At 43.8% G+C, this 18,072-nt stretch overlaps 2 protein-coding genes across 2 annotated transcripts in view; one reads left to right on the plus strand and one right to left on the minus strand.

Annotated features, from left to right (window-relative positions):
* Positions 1-9,021, minus strand: part of LOC144679405 (prostaglandin reductase-3-like) — a 58,982-nt gene extending 49,961 nt beyond the window's left edge. The window contains 2 exon segments of the mRNA XM_078539762.1: positions 6,726-6,907; positions 8,980-9,021. Coding sequence (XP_078395888.1) covers positions 6,726-6,907; positions 8,980-9,021 — 224 coding nt within the window.
* Positions 8,894-18,072, plus strand: part of tshz1 (teashirt zinc finger homeobox 1) — an 82,353-nt gene continuing 73,174 nt past the window's right edge. Inside the window, exon 1 of the mRNA XM_078539893.1 lies at positions 8,894-9,062. Coding sequence (XP_078396019.1) covers positions 9,023-9,062 — 40 coding nt within the window. The 5' untranslated portion in view covers positions 8,894-9,022. The remainder of the gene's footprint in view (positions 9,063-18,072) is intronic.

The following is an 18,072-nucleotide window of genomic DNA, read 5'->3' on the forward strand; positions in this document are numbered from 1 at the left end:
CATGTCACTTGAACCTCTGGATTGAATTGCAACCCCAGCTCTTCCATTTTGCTGTTATTTACAATGTCTTGCCATACTCATCTCTATTTTGTTTTGCCTGAATATTTGCAACAATGGCCCTATGCTCCCGAATCGTAGGACAAGTTTGATTTTTTCTCTCTCTCTCTCTCTCTCTCTCTCAATATGCCGCAGGTCTCATCAGGATCTCAAGCGCTAGCACTCCTTGTTGATAAAAAGTGATGGAAATGGATTGTCCCAACACCAAGGCATTTATTTCCCCCATGCTGCTGTTTCTGAAGCACCACATTCTAGTCCCTTGCAGCTTTCTGTGTGTCATTGTGAGTAGGACGTGGATTCAGGAAATATTGCAAGTTTACAAAGAAATAACATGTAGTTGATTGGAAGGATTTACATATCTGCTATTTATCAGAATACTATACATATAACTTCGCAACATTGTTAGAATGATCAATTTGCAAATAAACTCAAATGATCATTACCCTAGAAATATTTCCTTTAATCTGAAGGATTTTAGTAAAGAGAGACAACTTGTTTGTGGGCAGTATTGGAGTACAAAATTAGCAAATTATGTGCTAATACCACCCTATAAATAGTAAATCTTGATAATGTTGATTAAAAGATGCGTGCGAACATTTGAAGCAAGAGCAGGGGTAGGCCATTCGGCCCCTTGGGCCAGAGGTGCATGCATAAGTGGGATTTCTGTTTTAAAAAATTGCTAATGATAACATTTGTTTTTGAAACACAATTTAAGAAATAGCATTGTTTTGCTGATTGCTGTACAACTGAATCCTCAGATAAAGAGTTGGAATGGACATAGAATAATAATGTCCATGCTCACGTGAAAATGGTTGCTTTATTTGCATTGACTGGCTGGGGTTAATCTCTAAACACTAGAGGAATAAAAAGACTTGTATTTATATATTGCCTTTCATAACCACAGGACATCCCAAAGTGCTTTACAGTCAATGAAGTATTTTTTGAAGTGCAGTCACTGTTGCAATGTAGGCAATGTGCCAATTTGTGCACAGCAAGCTCCCACAAACAGCAGTGTGGTAACGACCAAATAATCTGTTTTTAGTCACATTGGTTGAATGATAGTTATTGCCCAAAATACTCCCCTGCTCTTTTTCAAAATAACACCATGGGATTTTTGTTGGCACCTGAGAGGGCCACAGTTTAATGTTTCATCCAAAAGATGGCATCTCTGGCAGGGCAGCACTCTCTCAGTCCTGCACCGGGAGAGTCAGCCTGAGTTTTTGCACTCAGCCCTCTGGAGTACAACTTGAACCCACAACCTTGAGGGCTCAGAGGTGAGAGCGCTGCCAACCCAGCTACAGCTGACAAGATGAACACAGGTGACCTGATGGAGGTGCTCCGAATGAAGAGGAGTTTTTGAACGAGGTAAACAGGATAATATTATCTCCAGTGACGTCTAACAAGAGCTGACTGAATTTCAGGTCACAATGAAAAGAATAAAGAGACCTTTTTAAAATTGTCCACAGGGGAATTAAAACAAGCCCTAGCAGAAACCGGGGGCGGGTGGGGGTGAGATTCATTATAGTTTTGAAAAGAGAAGTGACGAGTGTCTGGAAAAACAATCATAAAAGAATATCAAACGTGTGCAGGGACACGGGATTTAGCCAAAGTGGCTGAACTAAAATGGTCACTTTTTGCACAATGGAACTTTGAGCCTAACCACAATGAATTGGAGCGACCTTGAGATTGTCTTGACCGTGCACGATACGTGTTAACTATGGATGTGACACGCAAGTTTGGTCTCCTATTCCGCACAAGCCTGATTATCCAAAACAATCCAATGTATTCCTCACCCAGCGGCCCTCGTGATTTAACAAGAAGGCTCGTCCATCCCGAAGATGTCCAGAAGGTGTGGCAGGGGGTGGGGGGCAAACTTTAAGGTGTCTTCCTGCCTGGGTAAATTAAACCAATTCCTGGGAGCGGGTCAGGGGCTCGCCCCAGACCGACCAGTGAAAAGCCTGGCAATAAACAACTCTCGGATGCTGGGGCAACTTTCTCACCAAGGAAGGGTTCCTCCCCCACCCACCTCTCTCTCTCTCTCTGTCTATTCCAAAAGATCAAGTAGGCTCGATGGTCTTCGCTTTGATATTTTCTTATGGGACTTATCTTGTGACCAGCCGGCAAAATCAGGGGCAATCCCCAGGAATGCAAGGGAGGTGGGGTAAGACTTTAAGGCGATGAGAGAATAAAGTACCCTGATGATAAGATCCCCCCCCTCTCCCCCCCACACTCCCTTGCACATCCTCAGACAAAATGCCTCCTTGGCGTGAGTACAGTTTAAGGATAATTATTTGATATCCATTGCAGAGGTGCACTGTGCGGTGCGGGAATAAAGGAGTGAATATTAAGTAGGACAGTGGTCATTGACTGGAACCATTCGGATTTTCACTGGCTGGCAGAGAACCCTTTAAGCGCTGTAATGGCAGGTCTGACTGGAAATGGAGTTAAGCCACCCGAGCACACACACACCACCCCCCCCTCCCCCCGCCAGATAACTATGCTTGTTCGAAGATTGAGGCCAGCAGAAAAACGTAGGTCTGGGCATCGCCTGACCTGACTTAACAGCAGAAATCGTTCCCCACAGAATCCAGGGTTGCAAAGAACGAACGATGCTCTTACCCCTATACATCCAGTATCCAATGGGTTACACTGCGATACCGTTGAAAACTCGCTGGCCCATGAAAAAAGGAAAACCTTTTTATTTTGTTAAAACATTTTTAAAAAAAAATCAAACTACGATTTTAAAAATCGGTCTGTCCGCCTTTTGATCCGCACAATTGGAGTCCAAAGCATTTTAATTTATGTCACAGGCTAGGATCCAGACCACAAGTAAGATCACACCCTGAATTGGGGTAAACCGCTCCGACCCTTTAAGAGTGCCAGGGGACATTTCCAAAGCAGAATTTAAAAGGGTTAGCAAGCTTTTGAGGGTTAATTATACCACGATTATACCTAAATGCAGGCTCCCTCCATTTCTGGGGTCTGGTGCAATTTAACTTTCTCATCCATAAATGAATTTTAAAAATTAATGTTCGAAAAAGGATACATTTTGCACATTACACGTGCAATGAAATACAGACCCTTTCTTTCCCTCCTAAAAGCGACAAGGTTATTGATAGGCCAAAACAAGTTAGGAAATCAAACTAATTTCAAAAGTTGCAGTCTCTGGTTATATTAGGGAAAAAGTGTTGTCCCGAATAAAACTTCTTTAAGAAAAAAAAAAATCGGGTTTGATGACGTGTAAAACGTTATTGTTGTAAATGGTGTTTTTTTTTAAATAAAAAAGAGCAAGATTAAAATTAGTTTCAGTTTTGTTTTTAATGCACGTGGGGTGAAATTTAAAATGGTACGCTTTCGCAATGTTTAAATCTGCCAGTGAGCATTTCTTGCCATCGGGGACTGGATGGGGCTTTGTACGCGAAATCGCTTTGGCCAAAAAGGCTGCAGGTCGGCAGGACAGAATTCGGCTCCTGAGTGTTTAAATATCTGAGCCTCTTTGCCCTCTCTGCTCGCCCGGCTGCGCAAGCGATGGCACACTAGTTTCCTGACTTCGCTAACCCCTTCCATCGTGTCAGCGGCCTCCCTGTCGCTGCCCACCGCCCCCCACTTAACACGGTGAAAGCTTGATGGGTCAGTCACCTTTATTTAATCCAGGGAGAGGTGAGGAGAGAGGATGGAAGTGTGTGTGAGTGTGTGTGTGTTTCGCAAAGTTAAAAAGGACCCGAATTCTTGATCATGATCATTTGCCCCCACCCACCCCACATTTTTTTAAAATTTAGAATTATTTCATCCCTTTTATCATACCCACCCACCCCCCCCAACAAAAAAAAATCATATATTTTTTAACAGGAAATGTTCCCGCAGATTTCATGCTCCCTGAATCATTGACTGATATTGAAACTGACCTGGAATTGACATAGGTAAATCGGTTGGGAATAAAGGAAGCGACAGGTTTCGGCTGCTATTCCAAACAACGCTTCTTACATGGTACAACTTGGCTGACGTGTTTGTTTTTTTTTGGTGTAGCCGCATCGCCTGTTCTTGGGGAGAATGGGAATAAGGACCCTATTCCTTGCCGGCTGAGCCTGCGACAGTCCACAGCAAGTGCTGCAACATTCCCCCCAAAAAAAGCAAAATAAAAACCAGAACCCTGCTCTTGGGTTACACTGGGTTACACCAAAGATCCAGATGTTCTCACTGAAACGGTTGACTTAAAAAAAACTGTGATTCAGAACAAAAGCACGAACCAGGACTGAAGAGGCCAAGAACGCGGGAATTGATAAAGTCCCATTTATAAACAATAACTCTGCCCAAGTGTGTTGTCTACATACAGAACCCAGTGTTTAAAAAAAAAATAATGACATAATACGCGATTGATATCGAAGTATTGGAGCTCCCTAGTTTCTCCCACGAATCCCAGAGTCGTGCATTGTTTTAGATTCGCGTTAATTTTGTTTTCAAAATGAAACATCTGAAACCTAACCTTCAAGGCCCGGCTATTTACCAGGAAACCGAACCTGCGACATAAGTTTGTTGAAAACTCCAAGAGGTGTTTTTTTGTTTTAAGGAGGGAGGAGGCTGGGGGCGTACAGTCCCACCGCACTGATAAAATTCTGGTGCATTGAAAAATGGAATCGAAATCATATTTCAAGACTCATTACGAAAGTGCAGTTTTAGCATGTCACAGAGGCCGAATGCACCGTAAGACAGACAACATTAAACCATTGCCCTCTTTTCTCCTTTCTTGTTCATAGCTCAGGAAAAAAAAACGAGTGGGGGTTGGGGGGGAGGTTGTTAAACCTGGCACCCACTCTCACAGATAAAATATGTAACTCCATTCATGTGACATAGGGTTTTCTCTGAAAAGATTATATATATATATATATATATGGGAAATTAAAATTATAGACTGTACAAGTCCCTCCCAAGAATCTGAAGGCAGGCATCCCTCCCAAAGTGGTCTGTCTAATATCTATCGGAAGAAAGGTATTTTGAGTCGGGAAGGAGTGAGCCGAGGAGCGAACTATGCGGCGTGGTTCGAACTGCAAAATGGGGACAGCTCATATCCCGTTGTAACTTCAAAACAATCAGATGAGAGGCTCAGGCAGTTTGTGCAGTATCTTCCCCTGAATTTGTTCCCTCACTTTCCCTTTAAGGATTCTCCAAATTTGTAAACGCTTGTGATATATATATATAAAAAAAAAATTAGTGTCCTACATGTTGTGGTAGGAAACTTCAGGATGCAGGGTTCAAATAGGAATACGGGTTACGACGCTGCGTGGACTCAGCGAACTCGTTCGCCTACCTGCTGTGAAGCAGGCAGAGCGCGAATTAATGCTGGAATCTCAAGAGCACCCCACTCGTATTATGTGAATAAAATGACGCCTGTATAGTTAAGGTCGCAGTTCTATATCTGACTGGCAAATATGTCTTTATTACAATACACGTTTACCCGAATCACGCTGACCCTGCAGCTGGGGAACAGCTGGACAATTCTGGAACTCTGCTCAATACTGATCCGAGATGTGGGGGAAAAAGGTGCCCAGGCCAAATGGAAGTACGGATTTAATTGTTACTCCAAATTGCACAAAATAATATATATATATATATATATTTACAGGCATTTAGAGTCTTTAGGTCCGGGCAAGTGTGGCGATCTTACCGCTAGGCTCTGTTATACAACTGACCACATTGTAATATTCCACAGGGCTGCATGGGTATCTATCGGTGAAGCGCAAAGACGTGGAGACACTGTGGTGGTGTCAACTTCTCTACGAAGAGGCAGCAAGACCAGGGAAAATATACAAATCCCACGGGTTGTTTTTGGGTTTTTTTTTTAAAAAACAAAAAAAATGTGCATCCTATTTAGGAACAAAAGGAACGTGATGAATCTCCATTATTTTGGATTGCCTTACATAATATCTACCTATATATAATATGCAAATCGGCCTATTTATATGTTTATTATGGGGAAAGACACAGAGAGAGAGAGAGACTTGCTGACTTAGGACGGATGCAATGAAACCCAGCTTCGCCCTGCAATGTTTTAGTTCCTGAAGGAGAGGATTTGCGTGGAGTTGTGCAGTACAGTACTGTATCATTTCTCTGTCTCTGTGTGTGGATGTACTGCCCCCCAAGTCAGTCAGTCAGTCAGTCAGTCAGCGTGAGTGTATTTGTGTCAGTTTACAACCCACGTAAACCGCTCTTGCAGCTGACGCACAGGCACTCAGACAGACTGACATGACAGGCTGACTGACAGATAGATGGACGCGTTGCAGGGTCCTGACGGCCGGATAAATGCACAGATGTTAGGGCGGATCCTGGAGTTATTTTGGAGGGATTAACTCCCACTTCCAACACTCCAGTGCAAAGTGGGTCGGTCTGATTATTTCCCCCCCCCATATTCTCTACCCGCCCCCCCCAAACAAACCACCACCCTCACCTTCTCCCCCTTCCCTCCCCCCTCCCCTACCACCACCAAACATTCTCTGTGTTCAAGGCAGAGAACTCAAGAGGAATTATAGCAGTTCGATTGGAGGGTCAAATTGTTTTGCTATAATGGACGGGAGAGGACCATTCCGCTGAAGTTTTGAATTCAAAAATCGATGCCTGGATCAAGGCGCAACATTCCGGGCAGCAAGAGGTGTTAATGATGGTCAGCAACTCACCGATTCCGGAGCAGTAATTCGCCGTCTCCAGGGCTCGGGACGCGGACGGACGGGCGGGCGGAGCGGACGCACACAGCCTCCCTGAAGTTTGGGCTGAGCCTTGTAACTACGAGTTTCCTCACGTTGCGCCTGGCCGCCGGCGGGCCTCCAGTTCGGCGAGACGGCGCCCGAGAGTCGACCTGCTAACCGGGGGGTGGGTGGGGGCCACGGTGAGGGGAAATACAGCCAGCAGTAACGGCGAGCAGCGGCGAGGAGTCCGGGGTATGAGCAAAAAGACGCTCCCTGCCAAAGCAAAATTGGACACACTATAGATACTGGGGAGGGAGAGAGAGAGAGAGAGAGGAGAAGGGAGGGAAGCAAAATACGGAACAAAGTTCAGGAAGTGCCCCAACACTTAATACAGACTTTTTCCCCCCTGCTGCTGTCGTTTGGATTAGCTTATATTTGAAGAACTGCATTCTTTATATAAAAGAGAGGGGGAGGGGGCTTGTTATTAAGAAAGTATTGTTTATAGCTGGTTTTAAGGGTACAGATTCCATACAGAGACAGAAAGGGAATTTGGGGGCGGTGTTCGAAATACTATTGCATGGGCTAATATTACTGAGTAAGATCGCTGGAGAAGAGTGCGGCACAGAAATAGAGAGAGGGACACGGACACACACACACATACACACAGACCCTCCTCTTCCCGTACAAGATATTCACTTCCTCAAAGGTATAACAAATCAAACAGGAGCCCGGCATCAACTCCCAACCGAGACACACAGAGAGAGAGAGAGACAGAGAGAGAGAGAGAGGAAACAGAAATCAGTATTATCAGTGCAACAGGAACGTAAAGTTCTGGGTCTGTCTCTCAAACAAAGGGAAAGAGACAATTAAGTTTTAAAATAAGAGAGGGGCACCTCCTGTCGACTGACAACACCAGATTCTCCAAGCTTCGTGCAAATTGGCTGAAAAGTTTCTTTCAGACAAGAGTAAACCGCCTCGCCAAAAACACTGGGGAAGAGGAACATTAAAACAGAAAGAATAAAGCAAGGCTGCTCTGAAATCTTACGTTTAGATTTTTTTTTAAACTTTAAATATCGGGACGCACTCGTTCTGAGAGTTCAAGGAGCATCGCTGAGCGTTGAGATTTCAAAGGAAAAGGACGATAGAACAATCATATAGCGTTGTGGTTACTTATGGCGGAGGGCATCCTCGCCTTGAAAAGGCAAACGAATTGGTATTAAGAGACAGGAGAGAGAAAAAATCACACACACACACACATCGCGGGGGTTAAGAAAGAGTTCCTTTTTACAGACAAGATTGGCAAATTCGGACTGCGACCAGAAGTTTACCGTCCATCATTGCTCCTTCACTGGTTGTAACATTTCCTAGGAGGGAACTGTGAGGACATTGCAATGTACTGGAGTGGGCAGAGGAGCGGATCATCACTGAATGCTGCTCGATAGCTCTGTGGATCAGTTAAGACTGTCTTGCTCAGTGGATATTCTATATTTCCCCGGAGCCCACCCGAGAGTTTACTCTCCCCCCCCTCCCCTCCCCACACACACACACACACACACCCCCTCCAAAAATAATAATAATTATTATTATTATGGGGAACTAGATCACCGCTCTCTCACTCAACTGTGTGTGATGTGCATTATCTGTCTCTCCTCTGCATTGATTTAAGTTGAAAGTGGGCAGAGTGAGAGGGAGAGAGATACGAGAGGCAGTGATAGAAAGTAACTGGAGTGTGTGTCTGTCTATCTTATGCATATGAGGCAGTGACTGAAACCTCAGTTTCTCTGAGATCTCTGGTCGCTGAAGGAGCTTTGCGGAGCGGTTTATTGACAACAAGATTCCCCAACCTTCCCCCCCCCCCAACTCCCCCCCCACACCCCCACACCCTACCAAACCCCCCACCCCACCCCACCCCCCCCTCCCCAATCAACACCAGCACCAATCTTCAACAGAGAGTGAGAGAGACAGATAGGGAGAGAGAGGGAAATATAGAGCTCTCCCCACCGCCCCCCCCACCCACCCTCCCCCCCCTCTTCGTACAGCTTTCAACTCTTCTTCTCCCCCTTCCCTCCCTCCTCCCCCACCCCTCCTCCCCCATCTAACCCCCCTTCCACCCACCCACCACCCCCCCCCCCTCAAAAAAAAAACAAAACCCACACACACACAGTTCAAGAAAATAGAATCCATTGCTACACTTTCGCCTCCTGCCTTATTGTGGTCTGTATGAAAACGCCGAAAATTAAAGTACTAACTCCGGAAACTCCTGGCCGGCAACAGAAACGAGCAGCATCATGCCGAGGAGAAAACAACAAGCTCCCAAGCGCTCGGCAGGTAAGAGCTACAGAGAGAAAGATGCACTTTTATGTCTTATTATTTCGCATTACATCCTGCTCCTGTGTACCAAATGCAGGGATACGGATAACACGGAGATGGATATTTTTTGGGGGGATCTATTCCACCCCCTCCCTCCCTCCCTCCCCACTGTAACTCCCCTCACCTCATTTTTTTTTTAATATATCAATCCAATTTCTCAATTGCCCCCGTCGAGTGGGTCTATATTTGTGTGTGTTGTGTTGTGTTGCTCGGTGTTGGAGGAGATTTTTTTTTTTTTTAGTTATTTTGACCATTCCTTCTCTCGGTGTGAGTGGCGTAGTTTGTCAGATGTCTGTCAAATGCTGTCAGCGTCATGTTTTTTTATGCTGCGTCGCGGATTTGATCGCATTTAATTGCATTTTGAACCCCCCCCACCCCGTCCAAGTCCCCTTCCAGCCTGTTATGTCACCCCACCCTCTCTTACCTCCCCGCCCCACAACAACATCCTTCCCCTCGTGAGGAGCCCAGTCTTCTTGATTTTTTAAAAATATAAATTTAAGCATTGAAGCCAAGCTATATGATTATTTTTAAATAGATGTCAAGTGGCATCATTTATTTTATTTTCGGGGGGGGGGGTGTTGTGAAGGAGCTGATGATATACTGAAGAGGATGTTTTAACCTAATGAGGTATCCCCTCTCTTTTCAAGATGTGAGGGCACGTGCAGTATAGGCTCTCTAGATGCATTTTGGAAATTCCCCCCCTCCTCCCGCCACAGGAATGGTGACTCTCTGAGGGATGGGTAACCCCCTTGAACACTCACAGATAAAAGAAATCAATAGAACATTTTAAAAAATATATTTCTTTCCTTCTGAGAGGTTTGTTTTGGTTAACAGGGTCTAGTTTTCTATCTCTCTCTCTCTCCCTCTTTCTCTGCCCCTAATAGACGATTGCCACCCTTGATTTGATGTATGATGGATCCTCTGCCATCTCGGCAGCCTTTGATCTATTCATTCCTGATAAAGATCAATAAATCACTCACCATAGCAACCCACATGTTCCTGACGTTACACTCTGCAAGTCAGGTCACTTATGGGTTTTTTTTGTCCTAAGTTTACTTGCACCCCTTCCTCCCCTCCCCATCCCCCACCCCCTCTCCATCCTCCCAAGTTTTAAGCATCTCCCCTGCAGCAGAGTACCCACTCCCCCATCGCTTCTCCTATCCCCCCCCCCTCTCCTTGACCTCCCAGAAATTATTCAGTTCAATCCAAAAAAATCCCTGGGCATAATCCGAATTGTTACTTATTTGTGTGTTTTTTTTTAATGAAAAGGAAACTTGTAAAACAGGCCTGCTTAAATAAACCGAGGATTGTGCACCCTTTGAAGGACACACTCTTTTCTGTGTTGGAGAGGAAATGATGAGCGCAGGAGGGTCAGTTTGGATGACATTGCAGGATTCCATTTAAGTCCAGGGGAAATTGGATATCAGCAACTTTAAACAACAAATATTTTTATAAGGGGGCAGAAAAACTGACACAAACGTGATGGTGCATGGTAATTCGCCCTGACAGCTCTTACATAGAAACAAGCCATCAAGACGACTTTTTCCAATATTGATTTAATCGTCTGTCTTTTGACAGGCACATACATCATTGGTTTTAATGGCCAATCAAAAGTTGGCAGGCTTTAGTGTTTCCATTCTTTCCCATACATGACATTTGGCATACTTAATCAAAATGCAGGTTTGTAATAGCAATGAAGAGTTGATGACTGAGTCATCTGCTGTTTAAACTGAGAGAAAATTAGCTAAAAAGATGGTAAAATATCTTTTATAGTGGCATTTTAAGCACATTTTATAGATGAAATATGGGTTCATTAGGCTGTCTCTTGGCTTGTCTGGCTGTTACAACTTGCATAACTGATGACTTTTCTTTCCCTGAGAATAGCAATAGCGTCTAAAAAAAAAAAATTGATTGTTTGGCAGCCAGGAAATGGCTCTGAAGATGTGGACCAACAGATGTATGTAAGTAAGAGCCCAGGCTGATGGGAAGGGGAAAGGGGGAAGAGCCTGAGACAGTCCCATTGCTTCTGTGCATTGATGGGAAGAAAAGGACCAGAGGAAGTGGTCCCTTGTAAACCAGGAGGCCTCATAATTATCACTTTAAAAAAAAAGGAGGGAAAAGTAAGGGATGTTTAGCCCGCTTCATTACCAAGCCTCTAATTATCGGTAAACTTGATGGATTTGTGACAGGTTTAATGATTAATGCTGACAAATTTAGTAAGGTGTCAGGTTCGCAGTCAGTTTGATGTGATCAAGTTGATATTATACAGTCCCTTTTGCCCGTAGTGCAGTATTAACTCAATTTACTGGTGCAGGTGACAAATGGACTTTGCTACCTGACTAATCATGTCACAGAGACAATGCTGTCTTAATGACCTCGGTAATTCTGCTTCTAACAGAGCAATAAAGCCAGACTAAAAGATTTTAGCTAAGTTTCTAGTTTCCTTCAGATCTCAATGTTTATTGTAGTTTCTGTTTTGATTTTTTTTTACATGACAGGGCTTTTTTCAATAGACATTTTGGTTTTACGTAGAATGTAAAGCACAGAAACAGGCCATTTGACCCATCGCTCCATGCCAGTGTTGATGTTCCATACTACATCTCTCCCACCTTAATGCATCTCACCTCATCAACATATCATTCGATTCCTTTCTCCCTCAGATCTTTATCCAGCTTCCTCTTAAAGCCACCTGTTCTATTTGCCTCAGCTAGTCCTTGTAGGAGCAAGGTCTACATTCTCACCACTCTCTGGGTAAAGAAGTTCTTTATTTCGTTTATAATTCCTTATCTGAAACTCATTACAGACACATCTCTTCAAAGAATGAAGGAGAAATGAATGTTTTTTGTTCTTTGTCGTTTGTTTGCCTTGTGTAGCATTTTGTGACACATTTTGCGCTGCTGATGTTGTGTTCAAATGGTAGAAGCGCCAAAAATGTAAAGGATTTAGATAAAATTGAATTCAGTAACGGGTGGTGGTGTTGCAAATTTATGGAGCAAATTGTTGTTAGAAATTCTCGTTTTTCTTTTTCTAATGCTTTATAAAGCCAAGGTTTGTGCGAGTATACAAGATTAAAGGGCGAATCTAACTGAAGTGTTCAAGGTGATTAAACGAGTTAATGAGGTAGATAGAGGGAAACTATTTTTTCTGCTGGGTGAGTCCAGAACAAGGGGGCGAAATGTTAAAATTAGAGCGAGGCCATTCAGTGGTGACATCGGGGAGCACTTCTCCACACAAAAGGTACTGGAAATCTGGAACTCTCTCCCACAGAAAACTGTTGAGGCAATTGAAAATTTCAGCACTGAGATTGATTTTTTTTTTTGGTTAGGCAAGGTTTTTAGGATTAATTTAATTTATTCTTTCATGGGATGTAGGCATCGATGGCAATGCCAGCATTTGTTGCCCATCCCAAATTGCCCTTGAATTGAGTGGCTTGGCACACCATTTCAGAGGGCAGTTAAGAGTCAACCACATTGCTGTGGGTTTGGAGTCACATGCAGGCCAGGCCAAGTAAGGATGGCTGATTTTCTTCCCTAAAGGGGCATTAGTGAACCAGATGGGTTTTTACAACAATTGGCAAGGGTTTCATAATCAGCATCACTGATACCTGGCTCCACTGAATTTAAATTTTACCATCTGCCCTAGTGGGATTTGAACCCATGTGCCCAGCATATTAGCCTAGGCCTTTAGACTACTAATCCTAGTGACATTACTACTACACCACCATCTCCCCCAATTACAAAGCCAAGATGGGTAGATCCAGTTAAAATATAGATCAGCCAAAATCTAACTGAAAGGAAGAACAGGCTCAAGGGGTTGAATAGCCTCCTCCTATTCCCATGTTCCAATGCTAGGCATCAGCTTAAGCCGCAATTCTGGAAAGTCCAAATTGCTGAAATTGTGGAATAACTCACCAGTTGCACTTCAGAATGTCAGCACGATAATCTGTCTATCTGAATGTATCAGGTATCCCAGAGGAGGCTCTTGCATCTTCCTGGCCCATCTGAAAATCTCAGTTAAACATCATCATATTTTTCCAGTAGCAAGCTCGGTGCATGCGAAAAATCTTTGAGATCAGGAATAAATCAACTCTCTTATATTTGTAAATGACTTGGAATATTGAGCACTGCGCAGAGGCAAATTGATCCCACTTTAACAGTAGCAGCATATTGCGGTGTTCTCAATTTGAAGACAGCAGGCAAAAAATGCTCCAGTGTTCTGAACTTCAGGTGTATTTTAACAAAATTGATTACTAGTCTCCTCCCCTCCCTGAGCCAAGATGATTTTCTGCCCCTCCAATCTGGTAACAAGCCACCTACTTCAATGATTAAATCTTTAGTTATGAATTGGTAGTCACATTGAGTTGCATCAAGTAAACTCTGTTTCTACAAATTGAAGCTTTTCTTATTGACAGATATCGCATTTTTGTACCTTTCTGTAAAAATAAAACACAGACTGTATTAAGTAACTGGCATAACTCATGTCTACAATAGTTACCCCACAAAAAGCGTTACTAATACATATTATCTGATTGTTATCACATTGTTGTTTGTGGCAGCTTGCTGTGCGCTAATTGGTGCCTCATTTCCTACATTCCAACAGTGTCGACACTTCAGAAGTACTTCATTTGTTGTAAAGTGCTTTGGGGTGTCCCGCGGTTATGAAAGGAGCTGTATAAATACAGGTTCTTTCTTTTACTAACTGTGCTTACTGTTACCACCTGTTCTTTGAAAATCCATACAGTCTTAGTCCAAGTGTGTTTTCTCTCCTGGTGACTTGTGTGTTATTTTAGAGTCTAATCCCCAGATTTATTATTTGTATTTGTGTTTCCTGTTTTCTGCTTTGCTGACCCCTTGTCACTGTACATCCTTCTTTAGCTAGGAGAATGGAAGTTGTGGTGTTCTCCATCAATGTTACCCAGCTGTAGACAGGTCCTCATCTCTTAAGTATGAGCATCTCACATTTGCACAGTTCTCAGTCAAAAACTTGACAACTTAAAGAGGCCCGTTCGTTTAGTAGTTAACTTAGAACTTAAATTCATGGCTTTGTGGTTGAGAGCTGAGCCTTCAAATGGGATGCCTGGGAACAGAGATGTTTCCTTCAGTGTTCTGGCCCATATTTACCTCTCAAACACCATCACTAGAAACCTATTATCTGGTCATTAACTCATTGCCATTTGTGGGAGCTGGCTGCGCACAATTTGTCTGCTGCATTTTCCTACACTTCAACTGTGTTTATATTGCATAAGCTTTCTTTCCTACCCAATCTTCTTACAGAACCTCAGTCTCTCAACAAGGTCCCAAGAAGCTGATTTGATGTGTTTTTAAAAAAAATTGATTCTGGGCTTCCTTTTGGGGTCACTGTCTCCATAGTCCTGGCCTGACTCTTTTGGGTGGTCTCTCTTCGTTCATCCTACCTCCACCATCCTTTCTCCTTTTCGCTCCTTCTCTCCCTCAGCAACTTTGAAGTTTACTGCCTTGACTGTTTTGTGGTGGAAAGATTCTGTCGCGCATTCAGAACCTGAATTAAAAGAAATGTGCAAGGCTCAGTGAAATCCCAATTTCCTTTCACATGTGACCACTCCTCCCAGGAGAAACGTCATTACCCAGAGAATGGTTAGAATGCAAAACTCGTCGCTTGAGGTGAATAGCGTAGATACATTTAAAGGGAAGTTAGATAAGCACATGGCGTAGAAAGAAGTAAAAGGATATGCTGATAGGGTGAGAGAAGTATGGTGGGAGGAGACTCGTGTGGAGCATAAACATCAGCGTGGACCAGTTGGGCCAAAGGGCCTGTGGTGTAAATTCTCTGCTATACTCTTGGTTGCTGTGTCTTGATTCCTGGATATCCTTTCTATTGCCTATCTATGTGTTTGGTGTAGGGGGGCACTCAATCATGTTGCATTTGCCATTGGGCATCTGCCATCAAATTCGAAGTTGATAATGATCAGTTGAGATATGTAGAGGTCATTTAGGATTTAAGCATTCAACAAAGTCTGAGAATGTCGCCCTCTGATGTTATGCAAGAAAAGCTTTTGATGGGTTAACCAAAACACAGCAGCAGTAAGGCCTTTAGACTAAACCTCTTGTCTCCAATTAAGTCAATATTCTTGGTGGAAAGCAGTTGTCTTTTGTCTGAATCTTCAGAGATTTAAGTAAAATGTCCTTTGTGTAGACCACAGTGACTGTAGTGAGTTGTGCCAACAGATTAATTTAAGCGGGAGAGGATGGAGAACCAGGTTGGTCCTTTTTGCACAGATGTAAGCAGTGACATTAGCCAAGCTCATTTATCATGTTTATTGCTTCATAAAAATATGCTTGACTTTTTCTTTAGGAAGCTGCAAAAATATTAAAAGGCATATTTTCCATTTGATCAAATGATTTTCTGTTCTGAGAGGTGTTAATGTATCTAGAATTCTTGGACAATTACTAAGTCCTGGTATTCCTTCAGTTGCTATGATGCCGTCGCATAATGGATATGTGTCAAAGTGAACAGAATTGGAAAGGTTGTCACTAGAAAACATGGGCAAATTAAAGAGTGCACCTGTCAGTTATCTCTCAAGAGTTGTGATATTCAGGGAGGTGCCCTGTGTTAAGAAACTGAGCCTCTTCATTGAAATTTGCCTTCCTGACTCTTGAGTTGACCAGAGTTGTGATTTGTGACAACAGTCCCTTATTTGAATTGCTGTGATCAGATGCACCTTTAAAGATTACCGCAATTTGATTACAGTCAGAAGTTTGCCAACAGTTCCTCTCTTTCAGTTGTGACTTTAAACCAAGTCTGCCCTCCCAAGTGGACGCAAAAGATCCATTGGCACTCTTGGAAGAAGAGAAGGGGAGCTGTCCCTGGTGCCCTGGCCAATAGTTATCCCTCAATCAACATCAATAAAATCAGATTATCTGCTTCTTGCTGTTTGTGAGAGCTTGCTGTGTGCAAATTGGCTGTCATATTTTTCAAAGGTTGGCTGTAGTGTGCTTTGAGATATCCTGAAGTTGTGAAAGGCGCTATAGAAATGCAAATCCCTTTCTTCCTCCCTCCCCCCCACTCCCGCCCCACCCATCCTCCCGCAAATAAAGCCAAATACTGCTGGTTTTGAGAATACGGAGATGGATAAGAACGTTATTGGAAAGCTGGTATGTGCAGTCAGTTTTTAAAAGTATCGCATTGAGGAACCCCTGTGTACAAACCTTGTTGCTAATTTTTTGTAAGTGAGCTACTTATTTTTCACGAGTGCAGGCAGCAATCTTTCCATGTTTAAATCATTAAAGGAACATTCTTATGGAAGAACTTACAAAATGCATTCTGAGTCCATCACTGGGCATGATGGATATTCCCAGCACAGTTATCATGTTGGCCTGTCCCAGGGTTGTTATTAAGTTATAACTTTAGTTGATCCCATGATTTAATTAGTTTGTAACTTTGGTCCATCCCAGATTTTTGCGAGTAATCTGCTTTTTTTCTCGTTGGGGGTCTTGATGCTTCGGTTGTCTGTGTATTTGGAGAGTAGGAGAGAGGTGTGGAGCTGAGGGGAGTGCAGTGAACACAGGGAGGGGGGACGGGACGACGAGAAACTTAGGCCCCGGTAATGAAGCTTTCAGTGTGACCCTCCCCGAGTATCAAAGCCATGTTAAACAAGAGAAGCTTCAAAGCGCCTGAGCTTTGTGGTGGCCTGGGCTGCCTCAATAATCGTTCACCTTCTCACCCTCGCTAGCGGGACTACAGCGACCTTTTAACCCTTTGCACTTAACTGATCTGGGCTTATTTCTCTGTGTTGTTTGTAATGGTTGGTTTGGAGGGGTTGGGAGACAGGGCTAGCTAGCAAGCACTCAGACCCCCACTCCCCCCCTCCCACTCATACCTCTTAAAGGAAATTGATCAGGAGGCAAGTTACACCTGGGTTTTCGGTGCATGTGAGGGACATGTAACTACACCATGTCTGTCACCTGTAGGGATATTGCGCGGCAAGACTCGGGGTTTAATATTGAGACATTGCATGCGAGTGAGATCCTGAGACATGCGGCCACCGTAAGATCATTTTCAGTTTTGTTTCACTTGTTCAAATGATGATTCTACTGGAGGGGGAGGGGGGGAGGAGAAAAAATGTATACATGAACACCAAATATTCATGGCTCTTAAAGGTTTTTTTTTTAAAAAAGCAGAAGGGATCCATGAGTGACCCCTAGGGTGCAAACTATTACCTTTTATCTGGCTTAGCATTCTTATTTTGTGTGTCTTTTTTCCCCCCCCCTCCCCCCACCTCCCTCCACCCCAAAAAATCTGCAGCTGATGCTGGGGCATGTAAGCGGCTTTTATGGAAATGCCAGGTTTTAAGGTGAAACAGCAAGATGTGCAATGGCACGCTTAAAATAAACACATACTGCCTCGCACCCCTTGTTACCTGGCAGTCCATTCATTCCCTCCACCTCCCCACTCAATTCCCCACTCACTCAATTCCCCACCCACTCAATTCCCCACCCACTCCAACCACAGGGTGACAGAGAGAGAGAGAGAGAGTGGAGGGGGGATTTAGTTATTGCAACAAAAAAGATTTCTCTCACTCACAAAATTCCAGGGTTTGTGCAAAAAGCGGGAGCAGCGATTTTAAAGGTGCTTTGGGGAGGGAGGGAGGCCAGGGAGAGAGAGAGAGAGAGAGAAGGCGCTGCGCTGCACTGGGTGTTAAGGTTGACGGATGGACAAGGCGAGGGATGAATTTTGCCCGCGACAGCTGTGACTTGCTGCCATTATCTTGACAGGTGTCAATTAAGAATTTACTGCTCGCCGGAGTCATTTTTCCAGCCCAGCTGTCTGCCTGTGAAAGAAATAACACTTTACCCTTGTCACTTTGTTAGTTCTCAGCTATCGCCACAAAATGAGCGGCAGCGCGCTAATCGATAGCCGGTTGTATTAGCAATTATTCTGCACATTGATTTATGGAATGGGGGTGGCGGTGGGGGGAAAGCAAGCTTCCCCT

This window comes from Cetorhinus maximus, chromosome 4, assembly GCF_964194155.1.
Source record: "Cetorhinus maximus chromosome 4, sCetMax3.hap1.1, whole genome shotgun sequence".
NCBI lineage: Eukaryota > Metazoa > Chordata > Chondrichthyes > Lamniformes > Cetorhinidae > Cetorhinus > Cetorhinus maximus.